The sequence below is a fragment of the Hyaena hyaena genome, unplaced genomic scaffold (genome assembly GCF_003009895.1).
Source record: "Hyaena hyaena isolate Hyena2069 unplaced genomic scaffold, ASM300989v1 scaffold_206, whole genome shotgun sequence".
NCBI lineage: Eukaryota > Metazoa > Chordata > Mammalia > Carnivora > Hyaenidae > Hyaena > Hyaena hyaena.
This window is the reverse complement of record NW_024080840.1, coordinates 2,084,758-2,111,952: the sequence shown is the minus strand read 5'-3', so window position 1 is coordinate 2,111,952 and position 27,195 is coordinate 2,084,758. Positions and strand designations below refer to the sequence as shown.

Here is a 27,195-nt window from a genome sequence, read left to right as displayed (position 1 = left end):
CTTACAAAGAGGTTTCCTGCTCAGAAGAATGAGGGCCTGTGACTATGCAAGGGCACTGGGGAGCCTCAAGCATGGGGGACAAACTCAAATGCCCACTGGGGCCCAGCTGTCATAAAAATGAGAACAGGTCCGGGGAGCCACACTCAGCACAAACCCCCTTTGTTACCTAACAAATGTGACTGCCCCGTTCTTCACCTCCCTGGGGAAACATGCTCCTTTTTCTTGAAACACATGGCCCTCCCGACTGAAGTCTCCCTCCCAGCCCCACTCCACTGTCAGGGACACATGGATTATGAAATAAGAAATCTGGATTTTTAGGGGCACCTAGGTGGCTCAGTCGGTTGAGCGTCCGACTTCAGCTCAGGTCACGATCTCATGGTTCATGGGTTCAAGCCCTGTGTCAGGTTCTATGCGGACAGCTCAGAGACTGGAGCCTGCTTCAGATTCTGTGTCTCTCTCTCTCTCTTGCCCCTCCCTCGATCACACCTTGTCTCTCTCTCAAAAATAAATAAACATTAAAAAAAAATTTTTTTTGAAAGAAATCTGAATTGTTAATGCTTTTCCCATATTCCAATATTGGCTTCAGTTGCGTTTTAAGCGCTCTGCAAGGGGCACCTGGGTGGCTCAGTCGCCCTCGCGTGTCTGACTCTTGATTTTGGCTCAAGTCATGATCTCGCAGTTTTAGGAGTTCGAGCTCCGTGTGGGCTCCTCGCTGGTGACACAGAGGCTGCCTGAGATTCTCCCTTTCCCTGCCCCTCCCCGCTCATGCTCTCTCCTGTCTAAAATGGTAAATAAACTTACTTAAAACAAAACCAAATAAACGCTCTGTGAGCTGTACAAAGCACTGTTGTGGGCTGCACTTGGCCACTGCTCTCCCGTGTGTGACCTGGGTAGTTACTAGTGCATTTTGGAAGCTGGCAGAAGGTGCCAAGGCTAAGGGAGCTACGGTGGGTCCTGGTAAGCAGCGTGTAACCAGCCAGGTAATCCCAGGACTACAAAAATTTAAGGGGAAACTGCTTCCCACTACGTCTATGGTAAAAGCAGAGATGGGAGGGATTACTGAAGAAGCAGTTCCATGGCCTGATAAACAGGAAATCCTGGGTTCACAGGGTTAAACTGGTGTCTTGTCTCCTACTGAACTTCCTGGAGCCTGTGATGGGTTTCATATGAATTTTAAACTCCCTGCATGATGAATTCCTACAAAGACACAGTTTTCCTCAAATGCATGTGGCTGAGAAACCCTCTGGGTCTCTGGGATTGGTGTTCCAGAACGCTCCCTGAGGAACGCAGGGACTTCTCAAGGTTCCAGAGAGGGCTGCGTGGGGCAAAGGCACTGCCTCAGCGATCACCAACCTCACAGATGGGTGAGGGTTGGCACGACGCAGGGCATTAGCTTCAGCAATGTCCTTCTAGAAGGCCAGCTGAGAAGCGCAGGGGACGCAGAAAAGAATGCGCCTGGCCGGAGAGAAGCCCGCAAAATACCATCACAAGGCCTCTCTTTACTGCCGAATTTTTTAAATGAAATTAGCCTTAGGGGCGCCTGGGTGGCTCAATCAGTGAAGCGTTCCGACTCTTGATTTCAGCTCAGTTCATGATCTCCCAGTTGGTGGGATCGAGACCCAATCTCGGCTCTGCACTGACAGCATGTCAGTTTAGGATTCTCTCTCTCCCTCTCAGCCTCTGCCCCAGTCATGCTCTCTCTTTCTCTCTCTACCATCCTCCCCTCTCTCTCTCACATCGCTTTAATTTTAAATTTCTATACAATTTATGAAAATCTAGAGTAAAAATACACAGATCTACCATCCCCTTCCCAGAGGTGGCTCCCATCAGTAACCTGGTGTGCATTCCTCAGCATCTTTTTAAACTTGCAACTGTGGGTGTAGGCACATATGTGTATGTTCACATCTGTGTATATACACATACGCAACATTTACAAATATACACGTTGTGGTTTTATAAATGAAATAATACAAGCATCACCCTTTCCTATACTTAAATTTTCCTTCTATCCCAATGACAACGTGGCCAGCCTCCCATGTATGTTCTCACAGACCTCCCTGACCCTTCTCACTGGACACGTTACCCCACTGGGATGGATCCTAACTTCTTCCATCAGACCCCTCCTGATGGGGATCCTGGTTGTCTGCAGATCTTCACCCAACAGCACCAGGCTCCCAGGTACCAAATTAGGCACACCCCTCTGTATCCACAAAGAGATATGACACAGGCATCTACTTAGAAGTAAAAATCCTTGGTCAGAGAGCAAGAGTTTTGAATCTTGATGGGTGCTGCAAACTTCACTCCGAAAGCATCCAAATTTATACTTGACACACCAAGTGCATTCCCTTGCCCTACGTTATCAATCTTTAATTTCTGCTGCTCAGCAGGGGAAAAATCTCCTGGTTCTAATCTGCATTTCTCGAAGAAGTTGGCATTGCCTGTTAGCCAGCTGGGTTTCTTCTGGGTCGTTGGCTCACACCATTAGCAACCGCTCCGTTTGTATTTGGTTATCCTTCTCCATTTGTGGGCTCTTGCCAAGGACAGTCATCTATACTTTTTGCTACTACAAAACTTTTCTCACGTCTGTTGTTTTTGTTTTCATTCTATTGTGATGTCGTAAGCTATGTAAATTTTTAAGATTTTCACATATTTAGACATGTCTTTTACTTCATGGCTTCTGAGTTTTGTGGCTTGTTTAGAAAGGCCTTCTGCACTCCTTACACTTAAAAGAAACTCTCTCCTGTATTTTTTTATTTTCTTTTTTATGTTTGGGGAGCCTGGGTGGCTCAGTCAGTTAAGCGTCCGACTTTGGCTTAGGTCATGATCTCACGATTTGTGGGTTCATGAGATCATAAAACATTCTTTTTTAATGTTTTATTTATTTCTGAGAGAGAGACAGGGTGAGCAGGGGAGAGGCAGAAGAGAGGGAGAGACACAGAATCTGAAGCAGGTTCCAGGCTCTGAGCTGTCAGCACAGAGCCTGACGCGGAGCTCAAACTCATGAACCGTGAGATCATGACCCGAGCCGAAGTTGGACGCTTAACCAATGAGCCACCCAGGTGCCTCAGGAACTAACTCTTAAGGAATGTTCCCTAGGTGCCAAGTACTTCTTCCAGGGCTTTATACAAGGTAACCTACACTAGAGCCCTTCTTCTGAACCCTTGTTATATATTCTTTATTCACACAGATTTTCATTTACTACTCACAAGAGCCTTGGGAAGTATGTACCATCAGGGCACTTGGAAGACTCAGTTGGTTAAGCGACCAACTCTTGATTTGGGCTCAGCTCATGATCTCATGGTTTCGAGAGTTCGAACCCCGTGTCAGGTTCTGTGCTGACACTGTGGAGCCTGCTTGGCATTCTCTCTCTCTGCTGCTCTCTCTGCCCCTCCCCCACTTGTGCTATCTCTGTCTCTCTCAAAATAAATAAATAAACTTTAAAAAAAAGTATACCATCATTACACACGCTGTACAGATAAAGAAACATAGAGTCTGGAGCAGTTAGGTCACTTGCTAATATGTGGAAAAGAGGGGGTTCACTGTTCATGTGGGCTCAAGTCAGGGTCAACCGGCACCACATGGATGGTTAGGCTATGGAATGAACTCCAGGAACTTCAACAGCTGACTTTTCTAGTCTCGGAGTCCATGCCAGGCTGACTGGCAGAGCTGTCGCAACCCGCTAGAAACTGCCCAGAACCGTGTTCAGTAATGGGCTGCCTTATAAGTTGGGAGAAACCAAAGAGGACAGGGGCACAAAAATAAGGAGCAAGGGGTAGTGGTAAATGGCAAATTTTAATTCTAGGTTATTCGGTATTCTTCTTTAAAACTGCTTACCTCCCTCTGGGGCCATATTTCTGTAGTTGGAAAGAAAAGCGAAGTTGTTCCTGAAAATCCAAGTGAGTACAGGAAGAGGTAGTAAGCACCCGCTGTAAGTGCTGAGTGGGATACAAGCGAAAGGCCGCCTGACTCCAGTAACAGGCTCCCACAGGAAGGTCAGGGGCCGGGGTGACATTTTCTGGGCAGGGAGCCCAGGGTGGCTGCAAGTTCCCAGAAAGAGGTTTTCTCTGAAGAAGATGAAAATTCTGGGTCAAGGCTGTGCATAAGTACATGAGAAGTGTTAGGTGGGAAAGTGACCAGATTCCCCAGCGGACAACCCGCCTGCTAAGTCGGCGTCAGCAGGCTGCCTTCTGGGAAATGCCAGGCTGGGCACTTGGAGTTTAAGGACCTTGGGGGAAAAAGGAATTTGGGGGTTTCTCAGTGGTTCTCTCCTACGCCTTATTTTGCTTCTAATTCTCTGGATTTTTCCAGAGGCATTATCATTCTTTCTGTCCTCCCATTTTGTACCTATGTATCTCCTGAGAAATAAATGGAGCCAAAAGCTAACAGAAAATTTGGTCTCCTCTCCACAACCGCCAAGTGCTTTCACTCATATTCAGGTTCTGAGCGCTGTGGGGTCTGGAAAGATATCTTATTCTTCTGGGCATCCCAGGGCCTAGAACAAGGTGAGCCCAGGAACACTTACTGGATGGACGGATAGGTGTGCAGATAGATGATCAATGGATGGATGGATGGATGGATGGATGGATAACAGATGGATGGACGGATGAGTATTTGGGTCATGATGGATGGGTGGGTGGGTAGATGTGTGGATGGCTGAACAGAAGACTAAATAGTTGGACTAAACAGGTCTTCAGACCTTTCCAGACCTTCCTTGTCATTCCAGCACAACCATCCCCTCTCGGCAACCCCCACTCTGCTCCCCAAACACAATGCACTCTCTCCCCAGTACCTTCGCAGGGGCTGTGCCCTGCTTTCCTACAAATTCCTAAAAGTACTTTTGCCCTCCTCTGACTAACTCTACCCACGCCCAAGGCTCAATCAAGCTCATTCACAAACCCCCGTACACCTCCAGGCAAAGCAGTATCATCTTACTGCTCTAAGCTTATAATATCTATCAATGAGCCCTTGGCTATGAACTCCTAGGACCATCCTCCAAGCCCCCGGTCTGCACTTGGCTGTTGCACGGAACCAGAGCAGGCAGAAAGCATGGTGTGCACACCTCCCCCCAGACCACACGTCCGGGAGAAGCCTAGAGGCTAAGGCATCCATCCAAACCCAACTCCCCCAGGGCCTGTGGCTAGAGGCTCACTGCATACCAAGAACTCACAGGAACAGGCAAAAAGCATTTTAAGGACAGAGGGAGCAGTGGCATGCTCCTTTACACCCCGCCCATCACCCATGGGTGGGCATGAAGATGTATTAAAAGTTGGGCTTAAAATATTGTTTTGTGCATCCCTTGTGGCACACTGAATTCTCAAAGAAGAGTATACATTCTCTAGTTCCTATCAGTCAGTTACTATCATGGAGCCTGAAAGAGAATAGTCACTAAGGAGGAGGTCTCAGGCTTGGTAAATGAGTATGTGTTTATGTACATGCATACACATGTGCACACACAAACATACCCGTATGTGTGTGCACGTACATTCACACAGTATAAGGTTTCCTACACCTGTATGCCACTTGGAAGGAGGAAGGGTGGGAAATGCAAATGAAAACACCATCTGTTAAGCTCCCTGTGTGCCAGGCACTGTACTAGGCGCTTCACATCCAGCATTCTGGTGAGAGGTCTGCAGTAGGGGACTGGATAGTGGCCCCCCCAAAAAGGGGCACCATGTCCCAACCCTTGGAAACAGGGTCTTTGAGGATGTAACTACGTTAACGGTCTCTAGCTCAGGGAAACCATCCCTGACTATCTGGGTAGGCCCTACATCCAGCAACCAGAAGTGAGGACACACAGCAAAGGTGAGGTCAGAGACTGGGGCGATGCGCCACAGGCCACGGAATGCCTGGAGCCACGAAGAACGGGCTGGAGCCCCTGGATGGAGCAAGGCGGTGCTGACATCCTGCACCTCCGGCCTCCAGAACAGGCAGAATGGATTTCCGTGGTATTCAACCACTGAGTTAGTGAATCTTCGCCCCAGCACTCCTAGGAGACAAATACAAGGCCCGTACGTTCTCTCTGCCCCTCACGGGAGCAGGTCCAGTAGTAAACACACGTTCATGAATCAATTGGTCGCCAAGATGTTTTTTCACTTTTTTCTTTTAATTTTTAAAAAAAATTTTTAATGTTTATTTATTTGGGGAGGGAGGGGCAGAGAGAGATGGAGACACAGAATCTGAAGCAGTTCCGGGCTCTGAGCTGTCCACCCAGGCGTCCAAGTCATAAAAATGTTTAAGTAGAAGTCTCCTCATTCACAGACTGCAGGCCTGAGATGGGAAGGCTTCTTCTATAATAAAAGAAGCCGTGAACTTCCCTAAAAAGGTAGGTGACCTGGCTGAGGGGACCAGGAATGGGTGTCTATACCAAGGGCCTCTGGTGGAATCCCTACATAAAGGGGAGAGCTTCCAGCAAATCTGCCTGACTTTTCCCAGGGGACACACAAAGGCAGCAGACAGGGGGAGGAGGAGTCCACCCCACAAGGAACTGAGACTCTTCCCCGGGAGAGATCGCTGGTTTGAGAAATATCACCACCGCCTGGAAAACGGGCCCCTAAGCCTGGGATTCCACAGGTGGGGATGCACAACGAGAGAACCCACCTGCCTCCGACTGCAAGGCCCCAAGGCCACCCAGCTCACTGGCACTTCGGCATCAAGAAAGGGGAACATATCCATTTCTCAAAGGCATGTGACATATACACATGAGAATTTTGAAAATTCACAAGAAGCAAGGGGCCTTAGTCGGTTGAGCATCTGACTTTGGCTCAGGTCATGATCTCATGGTTTGTGGGTTCGAGCCCCACACTGGGTTGTAGAGACTACTTAAAAATAAAAATCTTTGGGGTGCCTGGGTGGTTCAGTTGGCTGAGCACCCGACTCCGGCTCAGGTTATGGTCTCACAGTTCATGAGTTCAAGCCCCACATTGGGCTCACTGCCGTCAGCACAGAGCCCACTTCGGATCCTTCTGTGGCCCCCTCTCTGCCCCTCCCCCGCTTGCATCCTCTCAAAAATAAATAAAAGATTTTAAGTAATAATTAATTAAAGAAAAGAAACTCACAAGAGGCAAAATGCGAGAGAAAGTCCGTCAACTTACACATAGAATCCTTGTGAGTTATCAATGATGTTATAAATCATCTGCGACTTGACAGAGCTGAGGTTCTCCATGGCAGCCGCACCGCCATTATTCTTGATCCACTCCAGGACCAAGCCCATGACATAGATGCTGAAATAAAGGTTAAAAAAAAAAAATCCATCTAGTTCAGCTCTGCAAAAGTGGAAAGATATTTAAGCCAACCATGTTTTGCAGCAAGCACCCTCCCCACCCCCACACAGTTAACCCTTCATTTCCTACCCTCAGAGCCCATACTTCATAGTTCGTACCATTCACTCCTTTATTTTCTATTTCTCTGGGCCCACGATTTGGAGTGTATGGTTGTGGAAGACCTGAGGCAGTGTTCGCCTTCTCCACCACAGAGCCCTCACAGGGAGCCCTCTACCTGGAGGGAGCTGTGGGGTACAGTAATGGGAGCATGGGCTCCGAGTCCGTTTTGACTCTGGTCCCACTGCTGCCACTAATTAAGAACACTACCCAGGTATGGAAACCAACTTGACAATAAACTATTTGTAAAAAAAAAAAAAAAAAAAAACAAAACAAAAAAACAAACATGGGGCGCCTGAGTGGCTTAGTCGGTTAAGCGTCCGACTTTCACTTAGGTCATGATCTCGCGGTTCGTGGGTTCGAGCCCCGCGTCGGGCTCTGTGCTGACAGCCAGCTCAGAGCCTGGAGCTTGCTTCAGTCTGTGACTCCCTCTGTCTCTGACCCTCCCCTGCTCACACTGTCTCTCTCTCTCTCCTAGAAATAAAAACATTTAAAAAAATTTTTTAACAAAAACAAAACACAAAAAAAACACTACCCAGGAGTAGTCACCTTGGGAACCCAAACCCCGGCTTTCCCATCTGGAAAAAGGGACACCTCACCCTACGGTAGACAGCTGGCATTTTAGCTGCCCCGATCCTCCTAACCCCACACCCACCCAACGGGCAGATCCAGCAGGGTCCCTCGCCCTCTGGTGTCAGAGGTGGGCAGGGCACCTAACAGGGCCAATCAGAGCCCTCCCTGAGATTCTCTGACCTGGGCGTGAGGACAGAGGCAGGCCTGTGTGCTGGTGGAAGTGTGAGACGCTAGTAAGAACACGTGACAGAGACTTGTCTGAGAAAAAGAAGCCAATGTTCCAGCACAAAGAAGCAAGGATCAGTGGGGCGCCTGGGTGGCTCAGTCGGTCAAGCGTCCGACTTTCGCTTAGGTCGTGAGCTCGCGGTTCGTGGGTTCGAGCCCCGCGTCGGGCTCTGTGCTGACTGCCAGCTCGGAGCCTGGAGCCTCTTTCAGTCTGTGACTCCCTCTCTCTCTGACCCTCCCCTGCTCACGCTGTCTCTCTCTCTCCTAGAAATAAATAAAAATATTAAAAAAAAAAAAAAAAAAAAAAAGGCAGCAAGGATCAGAAACAGAGAGCAAGTGGGGTGGGATTTGTGTCCCTGGTCCCAGGAGGAGCCACTGCGCCCCGGCCCCTCCTGCAGCCTGGCCGTCTTCCTGTCTGAGCCCGAATGTCAGCTCTGCCACTGTGAGACCTCGGGGCTCGAGGGGACCGCAGGAGACAGGTCGGGTGAGGTGCTCAGTGCAGGGTCTGACATGTGGCACGTAGGTCACAGGAGTGTCGTTAACAGCATCTTCATTACGAAGTGCTCAAAACTACACTGAACACATACGATGTTGAAGAACAGTGGACGGTTTCTCAATGGCCTTTTGAAAGCCCATCTCACTTTTTTTTTTTTATTTATTTATTTTGAAAGGGACAGAGTGCGTGTGTGCACCAAGCAGAGGAGATGTAGAGAATTGGGGGGGGGGGGGGGAGAATCCCAAGCAGGCTCTGCAATTTGGGACTTTAACTCCACAAACTGTGAGATCAAGACCTGAGCCGAAATCAAGAGTCAGACTGAGCTTAACCAACTGAGCCACCCAGGGGCTCCTGCAAGCCCATCTCTGAAAAAGGAGCAAACAGCTCCATGTGCACCTCACTGAAAGTGTGGGGGGGCAGGAGCACAGGTCCCCAAGGGAAGAGACACCATCTACTTGAGCTGGGAACTTGAAGATCAGTTCTGGCTATGCCCTGTCCAGGAGTAGAACAAAGGTCCCCTACGGGGATCTGTGCAAACCAGGTTGCCAGGAGTCAACGCCCAGCAGATCTGGGGTGCTACCCCTAGACGAGAGCTGCCTCGTTCATTAACACCACGGGTCTGTTACCACCGTGACAGGTTGAAGAGGGAGATCACAGGATCTGGAAAGCATTCAAATGGCCAGAAGCTTGTCCCAGAGGAAGCCTATGGCACTAACTGGCTCACTGACAGTCTCAACCTGGCAGGCACAGGACCCAGCTGTTTCCACCTCTAGAAGTTAGCAGAAGCAAATGCTGGGCTGCTCAGTAGCAATGGGCAGAGCAGCCTGCACTCCAAAATATGTAATAGCCTCTCCAGAAGCTTCCCCAGCTTGAGGAATGAGAAAGCAGCTAGCGGCCAAAAGGGAAGAGAGAATGGAGAACAGCCCCTGAGTAAGTTACAGCCTCCGCTGCAGCTCTGTGGATAAAGATTCAGAAAGCAGAGGGACAAAGGGGAAAGAAGAAAGGCGGAGAAGTATTGTCTAACGTCTGGTATGGGGCCAGGCAGCCTGCTAGTTGTTCCTTCTTTTCTTGATCACAATAATCCTGAGGTCAGGGCTACCCATCAACCCATTTGACGGATGAGGAAACTGAGGTTTGGGGAACTTAATTTGGCTAATGTCACCCATTTAGTGGCTGAGGAAGCCAGGATTACAACCCCGGCTGGTCTGACTCCTAAGCCTGAGCTCTGTTCACAGTAACCAAGGCATCTGGTTTAGCAGGGGCTCCTGGACCCTCGGCCACTACCTCACCTGCTAGTGGGGCAGCCAGGCTGGCACCAAACCTCAGACACAGCTGCCCAGAGCGGCTGCTAGAGCAGCTTCACAGTGCAACTGTGTGGACGTGTGTGTGTCCCAGACAGGACGCTGCTCTCTCTGCCCTCCCCGGCTCGGGCTTTTTCTCTCTCTCTCAAAAGAAAAAAAAAAAATGGGGCACTTGAGTGGCTCAGTCAGTTGAGCATCCGACTTTGGCTCAGGTCATGATCTCACACTTGGTGAGTTCGAGCCCCACGTCGGGCTCGCTGCTGTCAGCGTAAAGCCCACTTTGGATCCTCCGGCCCCTCCTGTCTCTGCCCCTCCCCTGCTGGCTCTCTCTCAAAAACAATAAAATAAACATTAAAAAACACACAGATGTGACACTTCCCACCCACTCCCCTGTTCAGTGACATGCTCTAGAACTCCCTTTTAACCCGATTCTTCCCTCCCCCACGAACCACAGAAGCACGCCCTGCCCCGTGATCCAGGCAAAGCCACTCCTGCCCAGTCACTGACCGTACCCTTCCAAGGCCATGCTTCGCTTTCACCTACAGCTCTTTCATTGAAGAGTTCCCTAGCTGCTTTCTCGCTACTCAAACCCAAGGCTGCAGCAAGGTCCCCGGTCCCAGCCAGTTGTCAGCACCAACACACTGCCCTCTCCGTGGCTGTCATGCTCAGAGTCAGTGCTTATTTTAACGGGACCTGAGCAGGCGATGGGCAGGAAGTCCTTCCATTTTACAAGCTGTCCCAGAGCCGGCACCCTGAGCCTCGTCTGTGAAGTGTCAGCATGAAGCAGACCACTCTGTGGCTTCTAGTTCATTATCAACTCATGCTTCTACCCCCCACACATTCCAAACTCTTCAAACTACAGGCACCCTAAGTGCTTGGTCTCCATTCTCCCCATCAACCAATTTAGCGTGCCTGATTCATGCCTTCACTTCTAAAATGACACACAGCGTAAGTTTACTATCAAAGCTTGCCTGTTAAGTTACTAAATAAATCACAATAGATCCACTCTGTGGAATACCACACAGCAATTCAAAGTTTTCAAAGAAAAGAACACTTGCATAGCATAGTGTTCGTGGCAGACTGTGGGGTAGAAAAAAGAAATCCACAGAACAGTCTATATGGTAAAGTTCCACTCACATAACTGAATACATAGCTCTGTGTATCTGCATACGCCCAGTTAAGGGTCTGTCAGGACCCACAGCAAGCAGTTAATAGTGCTTTCCCCAGTCGGTTCTGCTCCCTTCTGAATCTTTGCTAGGAACACATGTTAGGGGCATCTGGGTGGCTCAGTCAGTCAAGGAGAAGACTCTTGATTTGGGTTCAGGTCACAATCTCATATTTTGTGTGTTTGAGCCCTGCACTGGGCTCTGGGTTTCCAGCGTGGAGCCTGTTTGGGATTCTCTCTCTCTTCCTCTCTCTTTGCCCACCCCCCTTCTCCCTCTCTGAATAAATAAACTTTAAAAAATAAGAATACATGTTAACTTTTTAAAGCAATACAAATACTCGCTGTGCTCGAAGGCTTAGAAAGGCACAGAAAAAATCCTCAGAAAAACTCTCCCTGGCTGGTTGTTCTGAAGAGTCTAACTGCAGAAACTCCTGTGCTTCTGGGGTTCAAGAGGAGTGAGGCTTAGGCCCTGGGCAGGCCCACTCTCAGACTCTTGGTAAGAAAGGCAGCCTTGATTAACGGGGTTGTTTTGTTTCTTATTAGTTACTTGACCTCACACTACAGCGAAAACAAATGTAAACCTGCAGTGTTGGAAAACTATTTGTGGGTACAGAAGGGAAGCGTGGGTACCTTCTCGCCTGTGCATTCGTCAGGCTTAGTGTGATGTACTAAAGGGTTAAAACAGAAGGCCCGCTCGATCCTTTATTCCACCCTAATTCACAGCTCAGGGCTACAGGCAACTATGTGAAGACTTACTCAGCCCAGTTCACACAAAATGCCCAGAGCCAATGGTCATTCAGCTCCGATAAAAAAAAAAAAAAGAAGAAAGAAAGAAAGAAAGAAAGAAAGAAAGAAAGAAAGAAAGAAGAAAGAAAGAAAGAAAGAAAGAAAGAAAGAAAGAAAGAAAGAAAGAAAGAAAGAAAGAAAGAAAGAAAGAAAGACAGACTTCTTTTCAAACTTGGGGACTTTTCAAGGACTTGTGTGTAATACAAAGTTCAGGAGTCTTCTGCCTGCCTTATCGGCTCACTACCAAGGATTGGCGCGAGGGTCTGGCACAAACCTTCCTATGTCTAACTTGGGGCTTGTTCTCACTGGGTGAGCTAGAATTCTCTAATCTTGAAGGTGGTTAAGTACCAACAAACGAGCTCTAAGTTTTTCAAGCCACAGATTGAGGGTAACTGCTCAATTGAACAGACTTTTTCTTTTCTCCTGTTCTCTTCTTTCAGGGTAAGAGAAAGGAAGGCGACTTCCAGGGGAGTGTCTTGGTCAGAACACGTTTAACCCCGTCTTTATCTAATACGTTTACACAATTCGAATCAACTGTTGACAATGCTGCCCCCCGGTGGCCTCAGTTAACACTGCTCTGATGTGCCGGAGGGAGAAGTTTTGCCCCTTTTCTGCCCTTGTTTCTGGCTGAGCTCCCTCTCCTGAGCCAGGAAAGCTCTGGAAAGGCAGTGACTGACACCCCCCCCCCCCCCCCCCCCCCCCCCCCCCCCCCCCCCCCCCCCCCCCCCCCCACTGCCCAGTGTTACCCTCCCCCAGGTGACCAGCTGAGCTGACTGGTCAAGGCCCAGGCCGAGGCCTGCCCGGGAGTTGGTAGGAAGGGACCCTCTGTGCGAGTCACTGAAAAGTCCTTCTCTGTGTCTCTGGGTCTGACTCCATACACTGTTATCTCCTACTATGTGGTCGTATTTATTAGACAGACTGACCTGCTTTCTCACTGTTCCCCGTGGACTCCTCACCCTAATCTTAACAAACAGCACTTTAACATATTCATTACATTTTTTGGAATTTGCTTCCGACAGGGGGGAGGGGCAGGGAGGAAAGAATTTGCTTCCGGTAATTCTTAGTTACCAGAGAAGGTGCAAGAGGGTGTGCCTTCCCGCCACCGCTCTGGGCTGTGCTGTGATCTGATCTTGCCGGCTTTCAGGCCACACTTCAGGGGCAGTGTTCCCCTCTCCTCCTCCTGGAGCCCATGGTGGTCTCTGTCTCACCCTAAGAGACTCCCCTGATGGCGAGCCAGACCCTGGCCCCTCCTTCTAACGGGGAGGACAAACACCACCCGTCACCGTGCAGCCTGGCACCCTTCCCCAGGCTCCCTGCCCCTGTGTCCTCACCACTCGCCACGCCCAGTTCTCGTTTCTAACTTGGCCAGTGATCACTGGTGCCCGGAACTGCCTGGAACCCCAGAATCAGGACCGATGGACAAGAGATTCAGCCCCACGGCCCCCATCCTCAACAGGAATTTCAGAAACGCTTTCAACCAGGGTGAAACAGAGTGGGGTTTACAGAACACCCTATTCCCCAAGGAAAATAGGAGACACAAATGAGCTGCTGTGCAGAAATCCAGCGGAAATTTCCATCAGAAGTCTAACTTTGAGGGGCACCTGGGAGCTCAGTTGGTTAAGTGTCTGACTTTGGCTCAGGTCACACAATCTCACGGTTCTTAGGTTCGAGCCCCTCATCAAGCTCTCTGCGGTCAGCACAGAGCCTGCTTCAGATCCTTTGTCCCCGCCTCCTCTCTCTGCCCCTCCCCTGCTCTCAGATCTCTCTCTCACACACAAAATAAATAAATTACTTAAAAAAAAAAATTCTGGGGCACCTGGGTGGCTCAGTCAGTGAAGCATCCGACTTCAGCTCAAATCATGGTCTCACGGTTCATGGGTTTGAACCCTGTGTCAGGCTCTGTGCTGACAGCTCAGAGCCTGGGAGTCTGCTTCGGATTCTGTATCTGTCTCTCCTCCCTTCCCCTGCTCATGCTCCATTTCTCAAAAATTAATAAACATTAAAAAATTAAAGAAAAATTTTTTAAAACATTAAAAAACGCTTTCCTTTCCTAGAGCCAATTATGTAGAAGGTTTTCTAGAAGTTCTAGAGTGCTCCTTGTTGGGGAGAACTCTGACAAAGTCCCAACCCAGAAGGAAACGCTGCCTGCACCAGCCAGAGCCCGCCTTTACACATGCTCTTCTAAGAGCACTTTCCACCCAGAAAAATCCATGAGCGGAAGAGCTGGACTCCAACAGTGATCTCTTCTCCTAAGATGAATCCTTCAGACACAAAAACACGTACACTGATAATCTCACCTGTGGAGAGCATTCAAGTTACAGGGTGAACACACCCAAGCTCTGGAACCAGGCTGTCTGGGTTCGAATCCCAGCCATGCCACGTGCTAGAAGTATGACCTCTCTGCCTCTTTACTTGCAAAATGGGATAAAAAGAGTATTTACCTCCTCAGGCACTTGGCAGGATGAAAAGGGTCATACAAATAAAGTACCACCATTCTAGATCATACCTGACCTGAAAAGTAATCCATAAAGTCTGGCTCTTCCCCCACTTCCCCCCACTAAGACTCTGGGAACTAATGACAAGAGAAACAATAATAATACAGCAGCTAACATTTATAAATTACCCTGTGCCAACCACCAAGTGCATTTTATATGTGAATAAATAAATAAGTAAATAAGTAAATCCTCACAGAGATCCAATCAGCAGGGTAGTCTTCTTACCCCTGGAGAAGCTTGCTACACAGACAGTTTAAGTGACTTGCCCAAGATCACACAGCTAGTAAGGAGTAAAATCTCCCTGCAGCTGTTAAATCCCAGGTGTCACAAGATTTTCACAACATACCTGAGGCGAGGGGTTAAAAGACCATGGGGGCAGGGGACCCTCGCTCTCCCTGCGTGTGCTTTCATACCCTTTTCTCACGTGGCTAAGCAGAAGCCAGGCCTGCTTACAGGGCAACTGCAGGCTAGGAGAAAAGCCAGAAAGGTGTCTGTTCCAAGGCAGTGTGTTCACTGCCTGGGGGCCAGCACTGTGCAGGCGCAGCAGGGAGAGAAAAGAAAGCTGGGGAGGCCTGGCCTTTGAAAGTCCTTTTCCAAAGCTTCACAGGCTGAGATACAAGCCAGCCACTTCGTGTGCAGCTAGCGCTTGGGTTAATGGCAAACCCCTAAGGCTAACAAGACCAAACAAAAACACCACCCCAGAAAAGAAAGGGCAAGGAAAGCTGAGCTCACAGCACACAGAGGGTAACAGGGAGAGGCGAGCTGGGCAGAGAATCCTGATAGGATGTCTGAGCCTTTAGGTCACTGGGCTGTGAAAACATGCTCTGCTTAACAAGCCACCTCCCTCCGCTTTGATGGGAAACAGTGAGACACCCTCGTCAGTCCCTGGCCCCTGCACCCCACCCCGAGCCATGCCTCGGAGGCTGACCTGAAGCACGGGGGTGTGTTGTACAAGGAGCTGTTTCCAGCCTGCACTTTGTAGTCCAGGAAGGATGGGCACTCTCTGAGGGCGACCCCCAGCAGGTCATCCCGGATGATCACCACTGTGACCCCGGCAGAGCCGACGTTCTTCTGCGCGCCGGCAAAAATGACACCGAACTGAAAGAGAGAAGACGTGCTGCTTTAGATACACTTGGTCATCTTTTAGAACTGTATTCAAGTTTCCCAATCTCTTTCTAGAGTATGAGGAAGTGATTCTATTTCAATCTTGCTCAAAGTGCATTCTGTTCTCTAAAGGCATCTCTCCCTGGGACAGTTCGGAGGCCGCAGGTTACATGTGCGCCCCGTCCCACTCACCAGCAAGGGGCCAGCCCAAGCCAATCACTATCCACACTCATATCACTGTATATACCCCCTTTCTACACCTAAACCAATATTTAAAATAGGGCTGGGAGGGGCGCCAGGGTGGCTCAGTCGGTTATGCATCGGACTTTGGCTCAGGTCATGATCTCACTATTCATGAGTTCAAGGCCCGCATCGGGCTCTGTGCTGACAGCTCAGAGCCTGGATCCTGCTTCGGATTCTGTGTCTCCATCTCTGTCTCTCAAAAAATGAATATTAAAAATTTTTTAAATAAAAAAATAAAATAAAATGGGGCTGGGTGGTTCCATCAGTTAAGCATCCAACTTTGGCTGAAGACATAATCTCACTGTTCGTGAGTTCAAGCCCCGCATCGGGCTCTGTGCTGACAGCTTGGAGCCTAGAGAGCTTCCTTTGGATTCTGTGTGTGTGTGTGTGTGTGTGTGTGTGTCTCTCTCTCTGCTCCTCCCCTGCCCGCGCACGGTCTCTCTCTCTCAAAAATAAACAAACGTCAAAAAAAAAAAAAAAAACAAAAACAGGTGAAAAGAAATGTAAACGCTTTACAGGTATTGCGTGCCCTGGTTGCATGCACCTGAGTGCTGTGCTTCCCCACCCCCAACCCCCCCGCCACCCCCACCCCTGGGCCCCGCCCACCAGCCCTGGTGTACCACCAGGAAAGGCTATGTGCCCTGTTGATGCTCTTGGAGTTGAGGTGGGCTCACGGCAAGGCGGAGCTCCTTCACACATCCCCTGAGCTTGGATAATCTGCATCTTCCCTGGAAGACAGCAAGCTACTCCTGATGCGGTGGCCAAAACACTTCCTAAGAGGGACCCTCGAAGGCAGATACATTCCCCCAAGGACTCTAGGGTGACCCTGTTAGGCGATCATTAACACTGGGTGGTAACATCAAGACGTAAGCATTCTGACGACCCACAAGAAACAAGCAACTGTCAGCCTGTCATTGTGAGCTGCCCAGGCTTTGGCATCTCAGCTGGTCCAAGACACTCTGGGCCTTTCCGTGTCCTAGTACCTATATTAAAGTGCTTTCACGGAATCCGAGACACCAGCATCCCCCCGCCAGGTCCTCTTACACCCCACCTTGGAAACATCCACTGGCTTGGATAGGAAGTTTGAGGACATGTCGCAAACCAGCACCGCACCCTCGACGTCAGGGATAAAGTCGAACTCCACGCCGTGCACGGTCTCGTTGGCACAGTAATACACATAGGAGGCATCGGGGTTCAGGCTCCAGGTGCTGGGATCTGGAATTTCTATCACAGAACAAAAGGTGGAGACTCTGGCCTGGCCGTTCATTCTGCCCTCCTTGTGTAGATGGGAATGACCAAGAATGACACCCCGCCCCTCGCAGTGAAAGGCTCATCCCAAAGTCCTCCCAAGTGGAACCACCCCACCCATCTTGCATTATAATCCCCATCAACAACCTCAAAGGATAATCAATCCCACCTTTTTGACAGTTATAGGGGGCAACTCAGCTTCAAGAATGGTGTGGTGGGTATTTGCGGAGGTTTATTCCTATTACCCAGTTTCCATCTATCCTGTGTCCAGAGTTTCCTCTTGGGGCTCCCGATTCCCCAGCTCAGCCCACGTAGCTCCAGTGGGGCCAATGGCACTTGCAGTCACATGACCGACTGGGAACGGAACCCAGGAGATGTGAAACTATAACTGGAAATGCTTGAGCAAAGGCATTGAAACTTGGGAGAATAGAAGGTCAGGAGGATCTCCTAAAAGGGAGTACAGCTTTCCTGACTGTGGAGCCACCACTGAGGAGACAAGGAGCGACGCCAGGACCTACAGACACTGTTGGGGCCCTTGATCAAGCCATTCCTAAAGCCAAATCAGCCCCTAGGCTTTCAGGTGACAGAACCTAAGAATACTCCTTCTGTAGCAGCCAGTGAACAATCTTAATAAGTACAACCATCCATTCTGAATGGTATCAAACCAACTGCTGACGAGAAGAAGGAATTAAAAATTGCAAGTTGCCCTGGGCAGGGGTAACCTGATATCTAAGGAGGGACCACCCACCCATCAACTTCTGCCAGCATTTCATTATCACCGTTGAACTCAGATCCCAGCACTTACTCGTGTAACTCCCAAGTTTGGGGTGCACGATATTCACAGTCCCAAACTTCTTGGCTTCTTCGGCGGCCTTGGCTGACCAAGATCCTGTCACCACATAGTCAGCACACCTTCCTGCTTTCAGGCCAATCAGGTTTAAGGGGACAGCGCTGAACTGGCCGCACCCACCTCCTTGCACAAAAATCACCTTGTAGTTGTCTGGAACAGCTCTGGGCAGAAGCACAGGTGATGGTAAACAGAGACACAGGGTGAAACGATGAAGAATGAGCGACGCTCTACCAGCACTTTTCTTTCGGTGGATATACTACAAGAAATATGGTAAAGCCCCCCGCCCCATGGCTTTGCCTATTTATCTATTCCCTCCTTGGACAACCATGTATCATATCATACATGTATCATAAACCGGCTGATCCTACAACCACGGGTGGCCATTTGGTGAAGCCAACACCTAAAAAAGCAAAGCCAAAAGATGAAGATAAAGACCTTCCTGAACATCACCTAAATCACTCGTTCCCTTTACAGTTACACACGGTAACACATCCCCTCTTTCACTTAAGCCAAGAGCTGGACATCTGTCACTTGCAACCAGAAGTCCTAAAAATAGATATGTGCTGGACCGTGCTATGAACTAAGTGGGCAGTCGTAAAGGGTCATAGATAATAGTTTAGGAAGAAGCATATAATCACACATTGACATACATCAAGCCTAACATGGGGCTCCTGAGTGGCTCAGTTGGTTAACCGTGCAACTTCAGCTCAGGTCATAATCTCACAGTTTGTGAGTTCAAGCCCCAGGCTGGGCTCTGTGCTGACAGCATGGAGCCTGGAGCCCACTTTGAGTTCTGTATCTACCTCTCTCTCTCTGCCCCTTTCTCAGCCCAGCTCACACTCTGTCTCTCACTCAAAAATAAATAAATATTGGGGTGCCTGGGTGGCTCAGTAGGTTAAGCGTCCGACTTCGGCTCAGGTCATGATCTCACAGTTCATGGGTTCAAGCCCCACATCGGGCTCTGTGCTAAGAGCCAGCTCAGAGCCTAGAGCCTGTTTCAGATTCTGTGCCTCCCTCTCTCTCTGGCCCTCTCCTGCTCATGCGGCCTCTTTCTCTCTCTCAGAAATAAGTAAAACATTAACAAAATAAAACTTTTTTAAATAAACATTAAAAAATTTTTTTTTAAAAACTAACAGGGAAACTTCTGGACTGTAGCGTAGAAAATGAAGATGATGGTTGGAATGGCTCCGGGCAGTAAGAGAAGGCCAACTCCAGAGGGACTAGCCTGGACCCAAGCCTTTGAGTCAGGTCAGAGCTTGGAAAGAGGTACGGGAGGCAGACGGCTGGAGACAGAACCGAGAGCGTTCTGGGGAATGGGCGCTGTGCAGATATCTGGTTCTGAACCAGGTCCGCGTATTATCATCCAGGCCTCACAGCCAGGTCTCATTGAGAGGCTCTAAACCTGAGGTTCTCAGCAGCTGGGAGGACTGGGAGCCCGAGGCAGGGGCCAGGTCCATGTTATCCAGATGCCAGACAGACAAGGAAGCCAAAACCTGGACGGAAGGACGGCAGACAGAGCAGACGGGGGAACAAGGTAGGCACTTGCGTAGGCAAATGAAGTCAGGCCCATAGGCTGAACTGAGAGTCCAGTCCCAGGAGGCTCACAGCCATGCGGGTCAAATGCCACACGCTCTGGGGCCAAGGTTCCAAACGCCCGTTCCACGAAGCACAGGGCAACACTGTGAACAGGACATGGGACCCAGCAGGAGACCCTGTGTGTGAGGCCACGCGAACGACTGCTGGTCTTGCCCGCTCGCACTGCAATGGGCCTCTAGGGGCTCCTCACAAAAGTGTCCCCAAGCCTGCCCCAACTTGAAGCGTCAAGGCAATTTAAAAGGAAACAGTCCGTACAATTCCAATCTTGTTAATGAAATAATGCAAACATGGGCAAAATGTTAATAATAATTACCTCTGACTGGTAGGGTTATGGATAATTCTAGTTTAATTTGTGACATTCAGGTTTTCCTAAACTTTCTTTTTTTTTTTTTTTTTTTAAATATTTTTTATTTCTAGGAGAGAGAGAAAGAGAGAGCCAGCGTGAGCAGGGGAGGGTCAGAGAGAGAGGGAGTCACAGACTGAAACAGGCTCCAGGCTCTGTGCTGGCAGTCAGCACAGAGCCCGACGCGGGGCTCAAACCCATGAACCGCGAGATCATGACCTAAGCGAAAGTCGGACGCTTAACTGACTAAGCCACCCAGGCGCCCCGTGGTTTTCCTAAACTTTCTACCGTGAACGTGCACTAGTTCTGTGAGCAGAAAGGAAATGGGGATTTTTTTTCCTCCCAAGATTACCATATTCGTAACGCCTATATGACTATGTATAGATAATATATAAATCTCTCGTTTAAACAGCAATCTATTTTAGAGGAAGGTTTCCTCTGGGTAAGGAGAATGGTACAGACAGGCTAAGAGGGACCATTTGAGAAACTCCTGGAGTGAGGAACTCTTAAAATTACCCAAAGAGTCTGTTCAAGATGAAGTTTCTACAGAGATTCTGATTCAGCTGGGCTAGAGGGGGGGCCCTGCACTTAAATTTTTTAATACCTCCCTGCAGCCAGGTGATTCAGACAGGTGGTCTGAGACTCACGCGTTTAAGAACCAGTAAAATAACCAAGATGACCTCTTCTTTGTTATTTAAATCCCTATTGAGCCTGAAAAACCTTTCCTAGATATGATGATTTCAAATCTTTGGAAACACCACATAAAATAAAAACACACAAACACAGGACAGCAAACAACAATAACAACAAAGCATTATGTACTAATTTAGTGACTTCGGGAGAATCTTTAAATGATTATTTTTAATTATGAAATATTCTTCACACACAGCAGAGCAAATACTGTAACAGACATCCAGGCATGTGGATAATCAAACAAGAGTAACGAATTTGGTCTTTAAAATTTGTAACTTACAACAATTCCCGCACAAGATTCTCTGTGTTGTTAATAATCTTGGCAAAATCTGATGACCTGTGGCTCATTTCTGTGGAAGGAAAGAAAAACAAGAAAACGCAGTTCCAGTTCAAAACCAAGTGAACGGAAGCAACTTTAGAAGTGCACAATTTGCAAATTAAATAATAAAGGGAAATTGTAGTGATTCTGCATCCAAATTGTGGGCCAAGGCTCACTTCGCTTGGGGGAAAAACCCAAACTGATTTTCCAACTGCAAACATCTGAGCCTTAACAGCCACAGCAGAATGATTTTTCAGGTCACATACTCATTGAATGATCGATTTACTAACTCATCCTTCCATCCCTGTGATTTCTCACAAACACGAACCCGTGTGCAAAGGCTGCCCCAGAGAACAGCACAAATTTCTGTACTGTGGCTCTCATTTCACAGAAACCCAAGTATACATCCCAAACCCACAGGAACAAAATTTAATAGCAACAAGCCTGCAGCTAACCCTTTGATCTCTTAAAACGATGTGGCCTTTGGAATTCCCCAATAAGAAAAAGGACATTAAATGTTCAAAAGGAAATTTTTAAATTCCAAGGTCCTCTTCCTCAATAATGTAGGAGAAACTTAATGAAATTATTAACGTGCAAGATCTTGAGCAAAGGCTTGTAGACTTTTAAACTGATTACTGAGCTCATTTGTAAGTATAGCCCAGGCTGTAAAATGAATGTGAGGCGATACTATGAAGGTTCAGAGCACTGGGAGCCATATGTACGGCATCGTCTGATACCCAATGCTATGAACAGCAAAACCAATCATGAAAGAGCACAGAGACGCAAGAACCCCCCCTCACCAGCATGGGTGGTGATTTCACAACTGCCTCCATCAAACATGTGACCAAAATGATTACTCTATCAAAATATATCTACAAAGGCCTAAAGACCGGGAGAAAAATTCGAGGTTTGATACATTTTCATCAGTTTCCTTTGGAACCTGTATATTCAGAGTCCAAAAGTAAATCTTACCAAGAACACTAATCCCAGTTCCTTTGTAGTCTAGTAATTCCTTTTGTATCTCTAACAATACCTAGGGAAAAACAAGAAAAAATAAAATGATTTGGATATTCTGTGCAGAGCTGTTGCTCTGGACATCGAAGAGGGAGTCCACCCACAGGGCCCGTGAGGTCCAGAAACTTCTGCTGCGCCCACGGCCAATCCCCTTCCTCCCATCCAGCCCACAGAGCACTGCTAACGCAACTTACACACAAGTTAAGTGTGAAATTATATAATGCAATTGATGTTAAAATACAGGTTTTTCCGGGGCACCTGGGTGGCTCAATCAGTTGAGTGTTGGACTGTTTTCAGCTGAGGTCATGATCTCACGGCTCATGAAATCGAGCCCTGTGTCGGGCTCCACATTAAAGGCATGGAGTCTGCTTGGGACTCTCTCTTCGTCTTTCTCTGCCCCTCCCCCACTCACTCTCTATACTCTCTCTCTCAAAATAAATAAAAATAAACTCTAAAGAAAATACAGCTTTTCCAAAGGCATGAATTTATTTAGGTATAAAAATTCACGTGAATTCCAAAAAACAAACAAACAAACAAACAGAAGTTTTTTGATGACAACCTTTAGCTGTCAAGATAAGACCTTTGGGAAAAACCAGACTCACTAGAAAAGGTCCCCTCCACTATCACATTTCTCACTCTCTGAAAGCGGAAGTACCACAAAAAGCATAAAGTTCTGGTTCAGGGAACAACAAAAAAAGTCAATGAGGCTGAAATTAAACAGATAACTCAACTTTCCATCTCTTTGGTCTAAGGTGCTCAGGTGGAACAGGTTGGGTGTACAGGAATGAGGAAGAGCCTGCTGTGAATTAAGGGGCGCCTCGGTGGCTCAGTTGGTTAAGCGCTGGACTCTTGATGCAGGCTCAGGTCCTGATCTCACCGGGGCTCTGAGGAGCCTGCTTAGGATTCTCTCTCTCCTCTCTGACCCCTCCCCCTGTTTGCACACACGCTCTCTCTCTCAAAATAAAAAATAAATATTAAAAAAGAAAGAAAGAAAGAAACACCTGCTGTGAAAGATTAATGGGCAGGGGAGGTAATGACATTGGGACAGAGCCATGAGGGGGATGTTCCTATCCCCAATGTGCAGATGAGCAGTATCAGCCAAGGGTCTGAGGGCTATGCACCTGGCCAGCCCTTTGACCCCTCTACTATGATTGCTGCAGTCCCTTACCCACATTCTACCTTACACGGACAATTGGGCAGGGGAGACCCAGGTCACCACCAATTCCAAAGAGTCAGGAAATGGGGGCATGGCTCACCACCCCTTACAAAACACAGCTTGCTTGGGGGAGCCCCAGTGATATTTTATTCCCCCCAGATGCAAAGTAACTACACATTGAAAAAACCCACCGATCCTTCCTTTCCTTACCTTTCCTTCCTTCCTTTCTTTCTTTCTTTTTTAGAGAAGGAAGATAGAAAGTCCTATCAGAGGTGAATGTTGAAGTGTGAAATGACAGGATATCTGAAATTGGCTTTGTTTTTTTATTAAATTTTTAAATGTTTGTTTATTTTTGACAGACAGAAAGAGAGAGAGAGAGAACACACATGGGCACAATTGGGAGTGAGGTCAGTGGAGACAGAATCTTAAGCAATCTCCACATTCAGCACAGAGTCTGAGGCCAGGCTCGATCTCACCACCATGGAATCATGACCTGAGCTGAAATTAAGAGTTCGATGTTCAACTGACGGAGCCACCCGATGCCCCTGAAACATCAACATTCTAACAATAAAGAATTAAACAAAAATTTCCTTTGGCAAGGGTGGGGTGGTCAATAATTTGTCATTGTTGGGCACCTGGCTAGCTCAGTCAGTGAGCATGCTCCTCTTGATTTTGGAATCGTGAGTCCAAGCCCCACCTTGGGTATAGAGATTACTTTGAAAAAAGAAAAGAAAGAGATCAGAAAAGCTAGCATTAGAAAAAACAATTCGTCATTATTTTGTAAACTACTGGATGCTTATTAGCACTGGCTGATCAAATAAACTTTAGTGAATCCCTCTTTGAACTGTTTAAGACTGGATTTCTCACAAAACACACAAACACTGGTGAAGGGAAAGAAAAATAAAATAAAATAAAAACAGAGAGGGAGGTAGACCATAAGAGAGTCTTAACTATAGAGCACAAATTGAGGGCCGTTGGAGGGGAGATGGCTAGGGGGACGGGCTAAAAGGGTGAGGGGCATTAAGGAGGGCATTTGTGATGAGTATCAGGTGTCCAATGAAAATGATGAATCACTAAGTTCTACTCCTGAAACCAGCACTACACTAAGTGTTAACTAACTTGAATTTAAATAAAAACTTAGAAGAAAAAGACTGGATTTCTCTTACAGAGAATATCCCCTAAAATGAGGTTGTAATCCAAATCAACACAAAGAGTTTTAAAAGACTTCTACCCCAAAAGCATGCCCCTCAACTCCAGTGGAGTTTCTTTAACTGCAGAATGCAGTCACTTTTGTGGGTCACAACAACTAACTTTTTAAAAGTTTATTTATTTATTTTGAGAGAGTGAGCGAGCGAGCGAGTGGGGGAAGGCCAGAGAGAAAGGGAGAGAGACAATCCCAAGCAGACTCCGTGCTGTCAGCACAGAGCCTTGACACAGGGCTTGAACCCATGAACCGTGAGATCATGACCTAACCAGTTATCAAGAGTCAGACAGTTAACCGACTGAGCCACCAGGTGCCCCTCACAACTAATTTTTCACATGAAATAGAACAGACTAGAGTGGAACAGAATACAAAAATGTGGATGTTGTAGTTATTTAGGCTAATATTTCATAAGGCTTTAATATAAGGCTTTCATTATAATTATATGCATGTTATTTTGTCATTTTGTAATATATATTTTTCATTGTGGTCACAGTCAACAATAAAGTTTGAAAAACTTCTCTAATCCTAACAATTCAATCAAATAAAAACTCATGGGGGGGAGGGGGGGATGGGCATGGAGGAGGGCACTTTGGGGATGAGCACTGAGTGTTATGTAGAAACTAATTTGACAATAAACTATTTGTAANGATGGGCATGGAGGAGGGCACTTTGGGGATGAGCACTGAGTGTTATGTAGAAACTAATTTGACAATAAACTATTTGTAAAAAAAAAAAATAATAAAAATAAAAAAATAAAAAAAATAAAAAAAAGAAATATTAAAAGCAAAAAAAAAAACTCATAAAAAGCAACATCTGCCACTTCCTCCCCCCCTCCCCCCAGAAAGGGCATCTGAGGGCAAAACTCCTCCCAGGAAAATAATAATTGCAATACTGATGATGACAGTGACAACTGTCATTATAATAAATGCATAAAGAAACTGCACAGGGAGGGATGCCTGGCTGGCTCAATGGGTAGAGCATGCAACTCCTGATCTCGGGGGACAGGAGTTCGAGCCCCATGCGGGTGGGGAGAGATTACTTAAAAGAAATAGCACAAGCAACAAATAGAAGATTCCAAAACGGAGAAGGGACAAAGGTGAGGAAGGTACCAAGAAGCGTTTGCACAGCTCTGGCAGGGAAAGAATCTCGCCTAAAATGGACTCTAAGAGGTGAGGAAAAACAAGCCCTCTCCGCCACAGCCCTGCCCCTAGAAATGCAAGAAATCCTTTCCCTTCTAAAATTGTAAGATTCTCTGTTCGTACAACACAGAGACGGCTCTATCCCACGGAGATTTCTCATCTGTTCAACAATACATAATTGTAAAGCACTTGGCTATGCCTCATGTTGCTACAACGTATTATCAGAGTCATTCTGGTTAGAAAAATAAAAATATAACAGCAGCGACTGCAGCTTGTCAGTCAAGGCAAATCACAAACTGCCTTCTTCACAACTGGGGGTGGGGGTGATGGGGGGAGGCGCTGGAACCTGGCACGGAGCCTAGAAAGGCAGGGAGTGAGTTCCACTTGGACTTGAAAAGTCTGGTTGTGGCCCCAGGGAGAATTCAATCATTCCACTTCCTCCAAAACAAAGTGAAGCTAACTGGGCGAGCAGCCCAATGCCTACCAGAATTTGAATACTCGAATGCTTTTAGGAAACAAGTCAGTTTAAAAAAAAAAAAAATCTACGCGTGAAACAGAGCTGAAATAAAGCGGGGAGGGCAGGTTCTCTAGGGGAACAAGAAAGGCTGGGCTGAAGGCTTGCCCATTTACATTTCTGAAAAGCCTTGTGCCCAGGTGCGGGCTGAACCAAACACTCTTTACGAGGGGTCATGCGCGGGATTCCAAGTTTGCCATCCCCTCCAGTTAACGCCAGCCCCATTCCCCATTCATTCACAGTATCCATTCACAGATCGTCTCAGCACCGCCTGGCTCTCAATGCCGGGCAAGGCGAACGCAGAGATGAGAGGTTTTGCCCTCCGGCTGCGCCCCGGCCCAGCCCCGGAGAAGGCGCCGCACGGGAATCCGCAGGTGCGCTGCACGGGCGAGCCAAGTCGTGCACGCCGCGCCCGGGACAGCTGCCCAAGCAAGTCGCCGAGCTTCCTTTCCCCCAAGTGCATTCTTCCAGAAGCCCAACTGCGAGGCGTGCACTCTGCTGCAGAGCGTTCGGAAGCCCCCGAGCGGGGAGGGCGGATCCGAGCGTCCAGCCCCGGAGATGCACGGCCAGCCGCGCGCGTGCTCCCGCCCTTACCGCACTCCCGGCGCGCGCTCGTGGGGACTTACCGAGCGCGGTAGCTTGGCCGGCCCGGGCCCGAAGTTGACCACCTGCGTCGGGGAGCTCATGGTGCTGCAGCACAGGCGGCGAGGAACACCGAGGCAGCCGATGGCGCGCGCAGCGCGAGTCTGCCGCCGGCTCAGACCTTCTGCTTTCTTCCAGCGCCCAGCCGGCGCCCCCATTGGCCCGCGCTGTCGCAGGCCCTGCGCTAATTGGTTCGCGCTACGGGGCTCGCACCCCCATTGGTCATGCGCACCAGCCACGGCCCAGGAGCAGTTGCTGCTCCTCCCGTCTACCGCTTCAGCTACTCTTTCTGATCCGTGCAAGGCGCGCGAGAGGTTGCACCAGCCGCCCGACTCCGCTGAGTGCCCGCCCTAGGAGCGTGGGCGGCGGGAAGGGGCAGCCCCTGCCAGCGTGGGTTCACGTTTCTGCGCCCTGGATCGGGCCCGTCTGCGCCCTCCAACCCCAGCCCGGCTCTGTTGGTCGCACTGGGAGGTGCGGAGCAAATCGCTCCCCAATCCAACCACTTCTCCACCAGCCCCTCGTCTGGACTCGATGCATGCTTCAGAACCAGCAGTTACTGGGGCGTCTGGGTGGCTTAGTCGGTTAAGCGTCCGACTTTCGCTCGGGTCATGATCTCGCGGTTCGTGGGTTCGAGCCCCGCGTCGGGCTCTGTGCTGACTGCCAGCTCAGAGCCTGGAGCCTGTTTCAGTCTGTGACTCCCTCTCTCTCTGACC

The 27,195-nt window shown here is 48.5% G+C and overlaps 1 protein-coding gene across 1 annotated transcript in view; it reads right to left on the bottom strand.

Annotated features, from left to right (window-relative positions):
- Positions 1 to 26,606, bottom strand: part of LOC120238456 (phosphoserine aminotransferase) — a 30,758-nt gene extending 4,152 nt beyond the window's left edge. The window contains exons 1-7 of the mRNA XM_039242182.1: positions 26,467 to 26,606; positions 21,786 to 21,846; positions 20,775 to 20,844; positions 17,818 to 18,023; positions 16,816 to 16,988; positions 15,346 to 15,515; positions 7,092 to 7,220 (exon numbers count right to left, since the gene is read on the bottom strand). Of these exons, the coding sequence (XP_039098113.1) occupies positions 7,092 to 7,220; positions 15,346 to 15,515; positions 16,816 to 16,988; positions 17,818 to 18,023; positions 20,775 to 20,844; positions 21,786 to 21,846; positions 26,467 to 26,526 (869 nt within the window). The 5' untranslated portion in view covers positions 26,527 to 26,606. The remainder of the gene's footprint in view (positions 1 to 7,091; positions 7,221 to 15,345; positions 15,516 to 16,815; positions 16,989 to 17,817; positions 18,024 to 20,774; positions 20,845 to 21,785; positions 21,847 to 26,466) is intronic.
- Between the last annotated feature and the right edge of the window lie 589 nt (positions 26,607 to 27,195).